This window comes from Mus musculus, chromosome 7 (assembly GCF_000001635.26).
Source record: "Mus musculus strain C57BL/6J chromosome 7, GRCm38.p6 C57BL/6J".
Classification (NCBI taxonomy): domain Eukaryota; kingdom Metazoa; phylum Chordata; class Mammalia; order Rodentia; family Muridae; genus Mus; species Mus musculus.
In genome coordinates, this window is record NC_000073.6 from 131,326,375 (window position 1) to 131,340,822 (window position 14,448).

Genomic DNA, 14,448 nt, shown 5'->3' on the forward strand with positions numbered 1-14,448 from the left:
CTTACAATTATGAGGGCTTTGTGAGAAAGGCCAGGGTTGGAACCCATCATACATGTGACACCAGCCCTGGGTTAAAGCTCTCTGCTCCTTTCCCATCTTTTCCTCTCCTACAATTGCTATGCATGTGAAACCCAGATTCCATCACAAGTAAAGAGAGTGACTGTGCCCCAGGGGCTCCTGCAGGCCCAGGAGGATAATAGAGAAGGCACAGCAGTTGGCTGGGCTCAGCTCTGGCCCCTACAATCTAAGTCCCTCTTAAGGGACATCATGACAGCCAGTTTTTCTCATACTTAAAGCTTCTCTCCCAAACTTCAAACCATCGCTTGTCTGACCTACATCCCTGTCAGCTGTCCTCCACTTTATTCTCTTGCCCCATGTCACTTTCCCCAAAGTCACTGGCACTGTGGGAACATGAGAGCTCCCCAGTGAGTGGAGAAGAGCTCACTATGGCCAAGCTCTGTGTGAATAGGAGACAGCTCATCCCCAGGGCATCCTCTGGCTTCTCCAGTCCACAGTGCTGAGGTAGAAAGGATGCCCAGCCAGGGCCCTGAGAAGTAGCTGAAGGTTCACTCCGTGTCTAAATGACAGCAAAGTGATGCTGGCGCCCATGCTGTCCAGGTTGAGAGCAGTCAACTTAGGAGCTCACAGCCCCAAGCTGGAAGGAGAACCCTCAAACTTGTGTGCCCACCTGCCTTCTCTCTCAAACCTGACAGTGGCTCTTGACTTCCCCCTACAAGTGGCTACTTCAGTAAGAGGTGACCCAGCTCCAGCAGAGGGCCCCAGTGCCCCATTAGAGGAAGGTATTGTTCATTCTTACCCAGGGGACTTCAGAGCCTTGGATATTTTGGAGTAAAGACAAAGCACAAGTCCTATCAGTAGAAACATGGCTGTCAGGATCCCGCAACCAATGATGATCGTGATTATTGTCCGGAGGTCAAAAGGCTTATACATCCCTGGGCAGAGAAGTGCAGACGAGCCGTGAATGAGGTGTCCCTCCTACACACCCACAGCAGCCTCCTCACACTTCCTTCAGTGAGGGGGAAATGAACCTCAAACACACACACACACTTGCCCAGCAATCAGATGAACTCTTTCCAGAGAGGTCTTACCTGGCCCAAGGTAGGTTAGAAGGAAAGTTTTCCGCATAAAAGGGGATTGAGATGTAAAATCCAGAGGCATGAGAGCCAAGGGACATTCTGAAGATAGGAGGACAGGCAGAGGAAGGCCAAGCAGGCAGAAATTAACAGACACTCAATAATAAAATGGGCCTACCCTGGAACTAGTAGCTGATTGCTGCACACATGCCTGGACCTCCTGAATTATGCTCACATTCAGAGTCACAACCTTCTGCCCCCGGAGTGTGAGCCTCAGAGGTCTTGTTCAAGAATGACCACTTCTAAGACAGAACTCCAACAGTCTGAGAACCTGAAAATCCATTTTGTAAATGCAGTTTGCTATGGGCAGTGGGGGTGGGGGTGGGGATGGGAACTCAAGTGTTGAAAGCTGTTGTTTTCTTTTAAGACCTAAATCTTCAACATTTCTCATTTGGAATAATCAATTTCTTGAAACTTAACTCTCTGACACTCTCAGAGGAAAAGTGATGAGGGTGGCAGGCGGTGGGGAGATGTTCTAGTCACGGAAATCCACTTGCTTTCCGATTCATTGCTGGGGGAAAGCCAACACTTTTAAAAAATACAATTAGACATCAATTAAATGAACAGAATAAACCTAAGTCAAGCATGGGTTAACTCCCTAGGGTTACTGAGGAGGGAGGTCCCAGAAAACCCCAAAACCTTTTGTTATCAATCATAGTTAGATGATAAGGCCTTCTTGCTGAAGACAGCACACTCTGGTTGCACAGCAGAGAAATCAATTTCAAAATGATCAGGAAACTTTCTCCTGATGACTAGCTCTCTTGGGGCCTGAATGTGTTGTACAGACCTCATAGGGAGAGAGAGAGAGAGACAGAGAGAGACAGACAGAGACAGACAGACAGACAGACAGACAGACAGACAGACAGAGACAGACAGAGAGACAGACAGAGAGAGAGACAGACAGAGAGAGAGACAGACAGACAGACAGATCAGAGGTCATACTCAATGCTGGGCCCTGTGTACTACAACACTCACCTGCCAGGCTATTATGTATGAGGCAATGGAGGCATTACTGTTTGGTGTGTGGGGTGGGGGTAACCAGTTACTTTCTGACTGGATTTGAGGCCTGCTCCACAAGAGGGGATCCATGTCTGGTAAACCTGGTCAAAGACCTTGGTTGAGGAGGTCTAGGCATTAGGAGGGAACCCATACTCTAATTTTGATAAGTGGTCATGTCAAACTGCCTTTTCATGTTTATATTTATACCCATAGGTCAATGCTGGTCTCCACTTTGGCCAGGGTAGGTTCTCTTCGCAGTGGGCAGTAGTTAATGCCCACACTCATAACTGTTAAAGTGCTAAGAATAAGTGACCGTGAGTGCTAAGGCATAGATGGGACACATATTATCAACTTTATATCCCCCAACACTAAGGCTCAGGATGCATTGTGAAAAGGGGGAAAGAAAGACTCTAAGAGCCAGAGGATGTGGCATGAAGAGCACTGTGTAATGTTGTCTTGTGGCCATGGTTTCATAGCAGCTGTGATAACCTATACAAGATCAAGCCAGTTAAAATTTCAGCATATACAGAGTAGGGCCTCCTGAAGCCCCACACCTAGACAGCAGCTACTGGGGGGGGGGGGGTTCTGGGAAAAGAAGACTCAATTTTGGGGGAGATATGGCCACCATGAGCTTGCCCCATGCCATGGTGAATGGCATCACACCTATGTGCATATAGACAGTACTTACTGGACTCAGTAGGTTATAAAAAATTTAAAAAAAGATGGCATGAGAGTAGAAAAGAGATGTCAGGAGGCTTTCTGGGTATGAGAGCTGAAAGGCAGAAGGGTAGACATGATCAAGATACATTGTATTCATATGTGACATACATTAAAATTTTAAAGAATTAAAAATGTTACTCAAGACAGAAGGAAAATTGTAATTACTAAGGTCTAAGTTTGAAGAGCTTACTTTCAGAAGGGCGGCCTGCTGGAATGGATAGCCATTGTTAGCTCTTATGTCTCCCCTAGTCTGAGGCACATGCTGTGTGACATCAACTCTCTAGATCTCAGCGTTCTTTCACAGAGTTCTGAATTCCGTTCCATGCTCATCTAAAAGCTCATCACAACTTGCCCAAACACATGGGAACAAGTGCAATTCCTAATTCTCCCTTTTAGCCTCTGGAGAAATTTAGAATTTGACTGTTAATCGAAAGTAAAATTGGAGTTTTAAAAAAAAGAGAGAGAGACATAAGGTGAAGAAGCCAATGTCTTAGAACGTTCATTTCTCTAAAAAGCCATTAATAGAAGACTGGCTAGACTCTGTATTTTAGCTACACAAATATGGGGTCATGTAAGAGAACTCAATCATAAACCTATTGGCATCATATCATACTTTATGGTTAAGATGAAAAGATTCCACAATGCTGATACATATAAGACACCTGCTTTAATCGTATTTCTCTGCCCTCAAGGTATTCCAAACCAGAAAGGCCAATGCAACAGGTTATTCCTTGCTGCTCTGGGAGAAACCTAAGGGAGCCAAGAATATCAGTGACTATGTCAGCCTTTCCAGGCATAAGAAATGCCACATTCACAAGAGCTGGCGAATGGCATCAGCTTAGCTATGCATCCACTGATGATGGAAAGATAAAAGTGCAGTGCAGCACATGCGCAATAGCACTCAACTGCAAAGGAAGGTGATAGGAAGTGCAAGAGAACAAGAGGAACTGGAAAATGTTATACTGGTGATATAACCTAGGCCCAGGAAGATAAACTGCATTTCTCTCTCATATCTGGATCCTAGCTTAAAATATTTAGATCTGTGTGTTTAACTTCAAGTATATATGTTCACATAGCCAGAAAGGGCCCAGGAGAGAGGAAAGAAGCAGCCTAATAGAGGGGGAGCAATGGTAGAACACGTGATATTAAAACAGGGGGAAGGGTACTGTGGGTTAAAGGCAGGGCAGGTAAAGGAGGGAGAGGAGAGGAGAGGAGAGGATGGGGGGGTTAGTGAAAAAAGCTGCATCCAAGTTGTTATGGAGACCCACTGTGTGGGTGATTTTAAAAAGTGTGATTCTGGAGGGCTTAGAGAGTTAAGAGCACTTGTTGCTTTTGCAGAGGACCCAGGTTCTACTCCCAGCACCCACATGGCAGCTCACAGCCATCTATAACTCTAGTCCCAAGGGAACCTATGCCCTCTTTTAACCTCCCTGGACATTAGGACTCCACGTGCTACACATGCGAATATGCAAGCAAAACACTAACACATGATAAAATAAATAAATCTAAAATATTAAGTATGTAAGATTTTAAGGAAATAAAAAAGTTGAAACAGATCTGCAGCATGGGTAGATAATGCTCCTCCCAGAAAACATAGCTTATCAAATGAAAAATCTCAATGCCATGCATGGAATATTCAGCCAAAGAAACAGACTGTTGGTTGGACACCATAACTGGATGGTAAGACTCTACATCCAAAGATGCCACAGGTTTTGTTTTCAGAACATGGAGAAACCAAGTTGGAACTGACAGGAGTATTTTCCCCCTCCACTGCTGGCTAGCTTACAAGTACCTGAAGGTGCTTTGCAGGCCTCTGGGGTAGAAAAGAGATCAAAGAACCCTGAATACGATAATACTAACCTGCCAGGCACCATGTACCCACTAGAGCAATAGTGACATGACTGTTACAGGGAGGGAGGTAACCAACTGCTTTCTGATTGGAGTTGAGGTCCACTCCACAAGAGAGTCCATGCTTGGTACTGCAAGCCTGAGAAAAACAAAAACCTTGGTCACTGTCCTGGTTTCCTTTTCTTTTGCTGTGACAAAACACTGACTAAAAGCAACTCAAAGGAGAAAAGTATTTACTTAGATTACAGGTTATAACTCACCATCAAGGGATACTGAGGAAGGAACTCAAGGCAGAACTGAACATGGAGGCAGGAACCAAAGCAGAGGCCATGGAAGAACACGGCTTACTGGCTTGCTCCCCATGGCTCCCTGAGCTTGCTTTTTATAAGACTCAAGGCCACCTGCCCAGAGGTGGCACAGTCCACAGTGTGATGGGAACTCTCAGATCAATCATCAATCAAGACTATGCCCCTCCCCCTACAAACATGCCTACAGGTCAATTTGATGGAGGCATTTCTCAACTGGATGTTCCTTCTCTCAGATGACTCTGGCTTGGTGTTAAAAATAAGACTGAAAGCTAAGCACAACAATTATCCCTAGAGTGTAAACTGACGACATGAACACTTCATGATGTGATAAGGGCAAAGTTTTTTATTGTAGGTGAGAGAGATAACAAGCAGGAGTATCTAGGAGAGTTCAGGGCAGAGAGAGTAGACTGAGCTTGGCCAGCAGACTAGACCTGCTCATAAGAGAAACAGCAGAGCAGAGAGAGAAAGGGGAACAGAGGTAGGGCATGGGATGGCAAAAAGAGGAAGAGGAGGGAAAGAGAGCAGAAGACAGAGAGAGCATATATGAATTAGCAGGGTTATAAGGAGGAATAGCTGGGAGAAGGGGAGCCCATGACTGGGGGAGTTGAGGGTAGGGGAGGAGGTGAGAAGAGCTAGGATGCTAGCATGAACTTCGAAATGTATAACAGGTACTTGTGACAATGAGGGATCCCTGAGACCAGCGTGTGCTGTGGTGTGCTAATAGGCTGCACACATTGTCACTTGTCTGTCTGTCTGCCTTTTGAAATTTGGGGGGAAGGAGTTCCCTTTGAACCTGAGACCTTGGTTCCTAAATGATATGGATCTTGGATAGCTCTGACATAGTCCTAGGAGTCCAAAGACCATGCACATGTATAAAGCTGTGTGCCTAAGGAGGATTATAAACACACCTAGAAAGTATGAACTAGCTAAAGTACTCCATCTGGAGGATGCTGGAGGCTCTTCCCAGTGAAGTGGGGGCTGAGATTTGGTTCTCAGCTGTTTGGCTCGTTGCTGCAGACATGGTCCAGGGGCACCCTGAGCCCCTCAGCAAAGACTGGGAGATTTTGTTGTTCTTGTTCCAGAAATTTAAAGAAATCTTTGTCTACTAACCACCTCTAGGCAAATCAGTGTCCACATACGACAAAGGACACAGAGAGTCAGCTGGGGAAAGTCACTAAAGATACCACATAACTCCAACAGGCACAAGAGTCCTGGGGAGACAGAAGACCCTGATCTTCAAAGACCCCACGTTGTACCATTTAAAATATCTGCTTCTCAGGCTGGGAGATGGTGTACATGCTTTCAGTCCCAGTACTGGGGAGGCAGAGGCAGTGTGAGGCCAGCCTCAAACTGCTCTACAGAGTGAGTTCCAGAGTAAATTCCAGGATAGCCAGGGTTACACTAAGAAGTCTTGTCTTGATTAAAAAAATAAAAACAAAAAAAAAACAAAATAAAAAGTAAACAAACAAATAATCTAGTTTTCAAAAATGACTATAAATCATTGAGAAGTAAGGTCTACAAAAAAAAAATAGAACAATCAATCAAAATGCTATTTGAAAAGGCCACGTAAGATTTTGACTGTATTTTGACAAAGATTTAATTTGGCTATTTTAAAATTATGTTCAAAGAAAGCCATGTCTAAAAAATTAAGAGAAAATGTGTTACTATAAAGAATATTTATTTAAAAAAAGGAAACTATAATGAAGAGTCAGGAAAAATTATAGAGTTGGAAACTATAATAAATAACATTAAGCATAATTTAACAGTGAATGTGAGCAGGCAGAAGAAAGAATCCATGAACTGGAAGATGATGGGCTATCTGCGGGTATGAACTGGAAGATGGGCTATCTGTGGGTATGAACTGGAAGATGGGCTATCTGTGGGTATGAACTGGAAGATGGGCTATCTGTGGGTATCCAGAGGAAAGAAAGAAATCAATCCAGGGCTTTCCGTTTGTTCCAATTGTGTGAAGAGCTTGCGTCATTCCCATGCTCACAACAAGAAGCTGAACGAACAGAAAATCAGCAATTCTATAGAAGAATGCTATAGAACTAAAGTCAGGACAGACAGCCACCCCCTAACCCACGCAGACAGATGAACAGCAAGCCAGTTTACCAGCAGCAGAAACCCTCCCAAGAGGCAGCAACAGTAAGAGTCCCAGATAGTCATTATCATATTTCCTGGGGCTAGGGGAAAAGTTTTGAACTCTTGGATATCCAGTCTGAAAGTGGGAAAGATGTATACTCCCTGCTATTGTATGTTAGAGGTTATTGTTTAGAGTTTACAATTACAAGACTGCCTTGAGTCTCAGATATGGTTTTAGATTATTTTAGGTTATATGCATAACTTTAAAATTATACACAGAGAGAAAAACACATACATACACACACAGAGAGAGAGAGAGAGAGGGAGAGAGAGAGAGAGAGAATTCTCTTAACCACATATATCTTTTCCTTCCAGCTGAGATGTGTAATTGGGTGTCAATGTCTAGGTGACAAGTGTAACATCAGACTCAAAACTTGGCTCAGGTAACGTGAACCCTCTGAAAAAGGAACTTTCTCATCAGAGAAATAATCTGTTCCTGAGAAGAAATCTGCATCTGAACAAAGCCTCAGAGGTAAGTATCCTAGTAGGGGGTATGGGACTTTCTCTGAGGTCACCTTCGATTAAAATTAGTAAGTAAAAAGTAAGTAAAGAAAGAAATTAATAAATGGAGCTTAAAAAAATAAGACAAGAAAAAAAAATCATACAATACAAATTTGCCTAAAATAGGTTTCCTCTCTGACTTTGTAGCTGTTCAACCATGAAGGGTGAGCCTCTACCGGTGTCACTGAATGTGTGCTTGAATCTTAATAGTCAACAGCTTCATGTTGTTTCACTGTTCAGTTGAAACACTGCCAATCACGAATGGCTTTAAATGTAAGGATGTTTAAAAACCTTGATCCGCCACTGCCTTTTTAAATAATCGAAAGGCAACTAGCTTTTGATTAGCAGACTCTCAAACGGTAGACTTTAAATGATCCCAAATAGTATTTATAGTTCTTGGAACAAGAAATGTGCTTAGACATGGAATTTGGAATTCTGAGGTGGGGCTGTGGGTTGATGTCACACAGGCTGGTTCGGGGCTGTGACATTCTGGCAGCCCTGGCAGCCCTCAGACCTCCAACAGAGAGGTACATCAGCCTGCATCTTAAGTGACCTAACAGGTATGTCAGCTTAGATCCTGTATCTTAAGTGACCTAACAGGTATGTCAGCTTAGATCCTTCTTTCTCAAGTCACAGGTTTGAGAAACTCAAAGTTTCTGAAACACCCTATTCCAAAACCGGCTTTTTTGTTGTTTTATTTTGAGGTGGTGTGTGTGTGTGTGTGTGTGTGTGTGTGTGTGTGTGTGTGTGTGTGTGTTTAAATAATTATCCTTAATGCTGGACAGATGACTTTGATAAGTATGTTTGTAGTCAGATTGTTTCCTGTCCTTTCTGGGCTTGCTGGTCCCCAGCTTCAGATGTTAGACTAAGAGAAAGATGATGCTGTGGGAGGATTAATAGGGAGAAACTCAGCCTGCTAGAAGACAGGCTGCACCCTAAGAGACTCCTGAGAAAGCTGGGTCGTGGTTTGTGCTAGCCTTTGCCAAGGGGTTTGGCTGGAAGCATTCAGAATCTTTTAAATCCTGACACAGGATTTGTCTGTCTGTTTTCTGGGTTCCCCTCACCCCTCATTAAAAGCACTACTTTCAGAATAGATTTGTACATTCTAAGCAGTTTTGCTCAATAACATTTTGAAGACCATAACGGTCGAACCCAATGTACTTGAGTCACTGTATGCACACTTCAGAAGGCTTGTGTGGGGGTGAGGGCTGGGGCTGGGGGTCCCAGTGCAGGCTTGGTTGTTCTACAAGGGCCTCTCGCTGCCTAATAAATAGATTTTACATTCAAGTCCCTTCTTAACCACAAGTAAACCCTCTTACTCACTTGAGGTCAGCGTGGGCCCGCCTGCAGGGTTCCGTAAGTCATCTTCACTGAAGAAAGTTGGGGAGGGAGGTGGCTAGGTGGCTCTTTGGGACTGAAGCCACTCCAGCTGTCTGGACTTCTTTGGCAGGTGTGAAAGATGTTCGACTTGAGGACGAAGGTTATGATCGGCATCGCTAGCACTCTGCTGATTGCTGCAATCATGCTGATAACGCTTGTGTTCTGTCTTTACCAGAAAATATCCAAGGCCCTGAAGTGAGTCTTGGGAGTCAGAGGGGACAACACTGGGGCCCTCTGCTGGAACAGGGTCACTTCTTATTGCATTGGCCACTTGTCGGGGGAATTCAAGAGCCACTGTCAGGTTTGAGAGTGAAGGCAGGTGGGCACACAAGTTTGAGGGTTCTCCTCCTAGCTTGGGGCTGTGAGCTCCTAAGTTGACTGCTCTCAACCTGGACAGCATGGGTGCCAGCATCACTTGGCTGTCATTTAGACACGGAGTGAACCTTCAGCTACTTCTCAGGGCCCTGGCTGGGCATCCTTTCTACCTCAGCACTGTGGACTGGAGAAGCCAGAGGATGCCCTGGGGATGAGCTGTCTCCTATTCACACAGAGCTTGGCCATAGTGAGCTCTTCTCCACTCACTGGGGAGCTCTCATGTTCCCACAGTGCCAGTGACTTTGGGGAAAGTGACGTGGGGCAAGAGAATAAAGTCCATGGAGGACAGCTGACAGGGATGTAGGTCAGACAAGCGATGGTTTGAAGTTTGGGAGAGAAGTTTTAAGTATGAGAAAAACTGGCTGTCATGATGTCCCTTAAGAGGGACTTAGATTGTAGGGGCCAGAGCTGAGCCCAGCCAACTGCTGTGCCTTCTCTATCATCCCCACACCTCCTGGGCCTGCAGGAGCCCCTGGGGCACAGTTCACTCTCTTTACTTGTGATGGAATCTGGGTTTCACATGCATAGCAATTGTAGGAGAAGAAAAGATGGGAAAGGAGCAGAGAGCTTTAACCCAGGGCTGGTGTCACATGTATGATGGGCTCCAACCCTGGCCTTTCTCACAAAGCCCTCATAATTGTAAGAAGCTCACTGAGAAGGGAAATTCTAAGCTTGTTTTGTGTCTTTTCTTAAGACTCGCAAAGGAGCCTGAATGCTGTATTGATCCATGCAAGGACCCCAATGAGAAGATCATCCGGGCCAAGCCCATTATTGCTGAGACTTGTCGTAACCTCCCGTGTTGTGACGACTGTAGCATCTATAAGGATGTTGGCTCCCTGCCACCTTGCTATTGTGTCACAAATGAGGGACTCTGACATGGCAATGGTGGACACAAAAATCTTCACAAACAGTATTTCCTTCTTAGTAGAATGTTTTATTTTTCAAGTCAATTTCTGTAATGTTTATACTCTTATTTACTATCTAATATGGTATTTATGTACTTTATATAAGCACATAATAATCAAATTACTCCTGTAACTTTAATTGGTGATGGTAATGGTTATGAATGTCCTTTATTCTAAATTTTTTACTCATTCTGAGATTTGAGGCAACTAGCCTGTAATGCTATGTTGCAATGTAAGCAAAGAGGGCATATAGGCAGTTTTAAGGATGGGATATCATTTTGCTAAATTTCTAAAATAATTTAAAAAGTTTTTTAAGGTTAGGTTTAAGACTGAAACTTCCTGTGCCCAAAGAGAAAGCGCATGCCTCTAAGTGAGATGACGTTTTCCATGCTAAGTTCTGCCTGGATTTGTTCCACGCTGCTCCTGTTTTCTTCCTCCCTTTTTCTTTTTCTTTTCTTTTTACTGTACTGTACTTAAAGCTTTACTTTAACTGAAGACGGATTTTTTTTTTTTCATACAATCCATTCCAATTTTAGTTCCATTTCCTCCAACTCCTCACGGATCCTCCCCACCTCCCCACCCACCCAAGTCCACATCCTTTCTTGCTCTCCTACATTAGAAAACAAACGGGCACCTAAAGAAAAAAGAAAAAGTGATAAAATGATAAAGAAACTTGAATAAGACAGATGAAAAGAAAGACAGAGACACAGAGTATGCACAAGCAGCACATACAGACAGACACACACTGGCTACATGGAAATCCCCGACTTATTTCAGAGCAGGAAGCATAATGTATAAGCAAAGTCCTGCAGTGTAAGAAAAAGAAGAAAGAAACCTCGGACAACGCATTGTGAGAGCAAAAAAAAAAAAAAAATGCCCTCCAAAAGCACCACTGAGCTCATTTTGTGCTGGCCGTCTACTTTGGGGCCCAGGGCCCGGCCTGAAGAATGGCTTGTATACACAGTGAGACCCCATTAGAGAATACTAATTTTTTATTTGCAAGTCGTTATCAACTGGAGAGAGCTGCTCAGTCAGGAATGTGGGCTTGTGTCCATTTGCACTTAAATGCTGAAACCCCAAGCCTACGTAGGCCCTTTGTCTGCCACCATCCCTGTGAGTTTGTATGTGTGCCGACATAGAAGGTACTGTTTACTCTGGCTTTTACAGCATTCCCACCCCCTTTTCTGTAGGCTTCCCTAAGTCACATGTGAGGGGAGGGAATTGACTGAGACATCCTACTTAGAATCAAGAATTTCAAGGTTTCTTCATCTCTGAGAAGTGCTCAGAGGCAGGAAGAGGGTTGGTGGCTCTCTTAGAGCTGGAGTTACAGTTGGGAGCTACCTGTCACGGGTGCTAGAAACCAAACTTCAGCCATCTAGAAGTGTAGTAAGATCTCCTAACTAGTGAGCCATGTTTTAGCCCTCAAAAAAATATTTTTATCAGCAATATGAGAATTTTTATGGATGTATCATAATTTACTTAGCCCAAACTTTATTACTGAAAACAGGTATTTTCTAAGTTCTATTTATTAAATATTAAAAAGAGTACCATTTAAAAAATTCTTACCAGTAAGTATATAGTAACAGGAAATAAAACACTTGAAGGTTTGGTGAGTCTAAATTCCCAGGATCAGTTTGACAAATCTGTTACCACGTTGCCAAATTCAAGTCCAAAATGGTTACTTTTCTCAGTGCCGAGACCAATTCCTGATAGTAAAACAGGAAGGAAGTTTGTTCTGCCTTCACAGGTTTAGGGTACAGTGCTCTGGGATAATCCGGTGGCAGGAGCAGGAGACAGCTGGCAACACAGTGCCCTTAGTCAGGAAGCGAGGGAGAGGAAGGCTGCTGCCCAGCTTGCTTTCTCCTCCCCCAAAGGTTCTCTTCTAAATGATTCTAGACCCTGCTGACAACCAGTACTAACCATCACAGGGTGTTAAGAATGAAGGGGAGGCCCACTGCTCTGGGATGCACAGGCCCTAACAGGCCAGACTAAACAAGGATAGAGTTGCTGTATTAGCTAAAGGAATAGAACTTATAGAATGAATACAGTCCAACTAGTCTAACAATGGCTGTCTACCAACGGAAGCTCCAAGAATCCAGTAATTGCTCAGTCCATGAGGCTGGATGTCTCAGCTGGTCTTCAGTACACACCAGAATCCCAAAGAAGAAGCTCTAATGCCATTGAAGGAATGGACTTGCCGGCAAGATTGAGAGCAGGCAGGCTATGAGGAAGTATCCTTTATATATGCTGCTACCAGATAGTGTGCCCAGATTAAAAGTAGGTCTTCCCACTTCAAATGATTAAAGAAGAAATTCCTCTTAGGTGTAGCCAGCTGCTTGGGTGTTAGTCAACTTCAGGTGTAGTCAAGTCGACAACCAAGAACAGACATCTTAAGTCCCCTCCTTATCAACTTGACACACAATTATATCTTCTTATGTCATCCTTAAATCCCAAATGAGAATAACCAGGCCATAATTATACCTTACCTGATTTAACTACCCCATGTACAATCACAAACGCCTTATATATTTAGCCACTTCATAATTACACCTAACATGATATAACTATCCCTCATGCAACTGCAAATACGTAAGCTTGAGAATAGGTGGCAAGGTCCATTGAGGGATATTTTTAGTCTCTCAAACTTAAATATTTTAACCTGATATCCTCTTAATTGATATTACATACACATTGAGGAAAGAAAAATAATTGTACAAACACATTCTTAACAAAGTATAGATCCTGGCTATGGGAGAAACTGTACCTTACACTGAACACTGATTTAAAGCATACACTGCTTTCTAGAGAACCCAGCCCCAGTGTCCCAGGCTGCGGCCACCTAATTAGCACTGGAACTGTGTCTTCAAAAGGCCATTCTATCTTTCAGTCAGGGCAGCTGCTTCAGGATGGTGGAGAGCATCATAATGCCAATTATAAGCCACTTGTGCAACTGATCATGTGGCCTTAGCTGGTATTTTTAAGTATCTTCCTCTATTACCCATTCTGTATTTCCTCCACCTTCAAGCAAGCACCTCAGCAGGTCTTGGCTCTTTTCTCAGAATGACCCGTTACCTTCATTGCTGAAGGGTCCGTGCCCTTTGTCATCCTACCTGGATTAGACTGTTGTAGTTTCCCATTAGCTTTAACCATAACACATGGTAGTAACCAAGAGAGACCCTCAAGACCTCTCGTGGCTCCAAACATCGTTTTTATCTCAATTGTGAAGAAGAATCCAATGCCCCCTTGGTAATCTGGATCAGTCACCCCTCCTAACACTGTCATTTCTTTCCTAGCCTTGGCTTAAGGGCATCAGAAGCCCAGGGGGAAGTCTGAGCTTCCAGTTTAATGGAATGTTTATTAGTGGCTCCTGGTAGGAATGCTTCCAGATCTGGTCTGGGACCAAAACTTCCAGGCCAGCAAAACTTAAGGTCACAGAAAAAGGGGGCAAAATTTTCCCTAATGGTCACTAGGGGTGACAGTGAATAGAACTACTGCCTTTTCCACCTCTTGATTCCTGGAACTGTAGGTCCTGGCTATGGGAGAAACTGTACCTTACACTGAACACTGATTTAAAGCATACACTGCTTTCTAGAGAACCCAGCCCCAGTGTCCCAGGCTTCGGCCACCTAATTAGCACTGGAACTGTGTCTTCAAAAGGCCATTCTATCTTTGTCAGGGCAGCTGCTTCAGGATGGTGGAGAGCATTATAAGACCAGAGGATTCCATGATTGTGGGCCCACTGTCGTACTTCTCTGGCTATGAAGCGAGTTCCTTGGTCAGAAGCAATACTGTGCAGGAAAGGCAATTCCACAAACAGAATAAGTATCTACCCCAGGAAGGAGTACTAGTCCAGTGAAATCAACCTGGCATCAGATAGCTGCTTAGTTATCTCAGGGAATGGTGCCGTATCTGGGGTTCAGTGTTGGTTTCTGCTCTTGACAGATCTGGCACTCAGCATCAGCAGCCATTGCCAACGTTAGCCTCAGTGAGTGGAAATTTATGTTGTTGAGCCCATACATAACCTCCATCTCTGCCACTGTGGTCACTCTGTTCATGTGCCCACTGGGCAATTACAGAGATAGCTGGGTCGAAAGAGGCTGACTGTCCTCAGAA

At 44.1% G+C, this 14,448-nt stretch overlaps 2 protein-coding genes across 3 annotated transcripts in view; one reads left to right on the top strand and one right to left on the bottom strand.

Moving 5' to 3' along the window:
- Window positions 1-5,060, bottom strand: part of Fam24b (family with sequence similarity 24 member B) — a 5,505-nt gene extending 445 nt beyond the window's left edge. Inside the window, exons 1-3 of one of the 2 annotated variants that reach the window (XM_006508181.2) lie at window positions 4,982-5,060; window positions 4,734-4,860; window positions 818-953 (exon numbers count right to left, since the gene is read on the bottom strand). In XM_006508181.2, the coding sequence (XP_006508244.2) occupies window positions 818-953; window positions 4,734-4,860; window positions 4,982-4,984 (266 nt within the window). In that variant the 5' untranslated portion in view covers window positions 4,985-5,060. Of the gene's footprint in view, window positions 1-817; window positions 954-2,841; window positions 2,926-3,063; window positions 3,126-4,733; window positions 4,861-4,981 lie in introns of those variants that run through there. The other variant, NM_027037.2, reaches the window with a different exon arrangement.
- Window positions 5,061-8,247: 3,187 nt separating this feature from the next.
- On the top strand, window positions 8,248-10,342 carry Fam24a (family with sequence similarity 24, member A). Its single transcript, NM_183272.2, has 3 exons — window positions 8,248-8,275; window positions 9,126-9,250; window positions 10,125-10,342. Exons 2-3 carry the CDS (start codon window positions 9,135-9,137, stop codon window positions 10,303-10,305), a joined length of 297 nt encoding a protein of 98 aa, NP_899095.1. The 5' UTR covers window positions 8,248-8,275; window positions 9,126-9,134; the 3' UTR covers window positions 10,306-10,342.
- Window positions 10,343-14,448: the final 4,106 nt, after the last annotated feature.

Coding starts and splice junctions, on each gene's coding strand:
- Fam24a (NM_183272.2), top strand. CDS start 9,135: ATGTTCGACTTGAGGACGAAGGTTATGATCGGCATCGCTAGCACTCTG. Junction 9,251..10,124: donor AAAATATCCAAGGCCCTGAA/GTGAGTCTTGGG, acceptor TCTTTTCTTAAG/ACTCGCAAAGGAGCCTGAAT.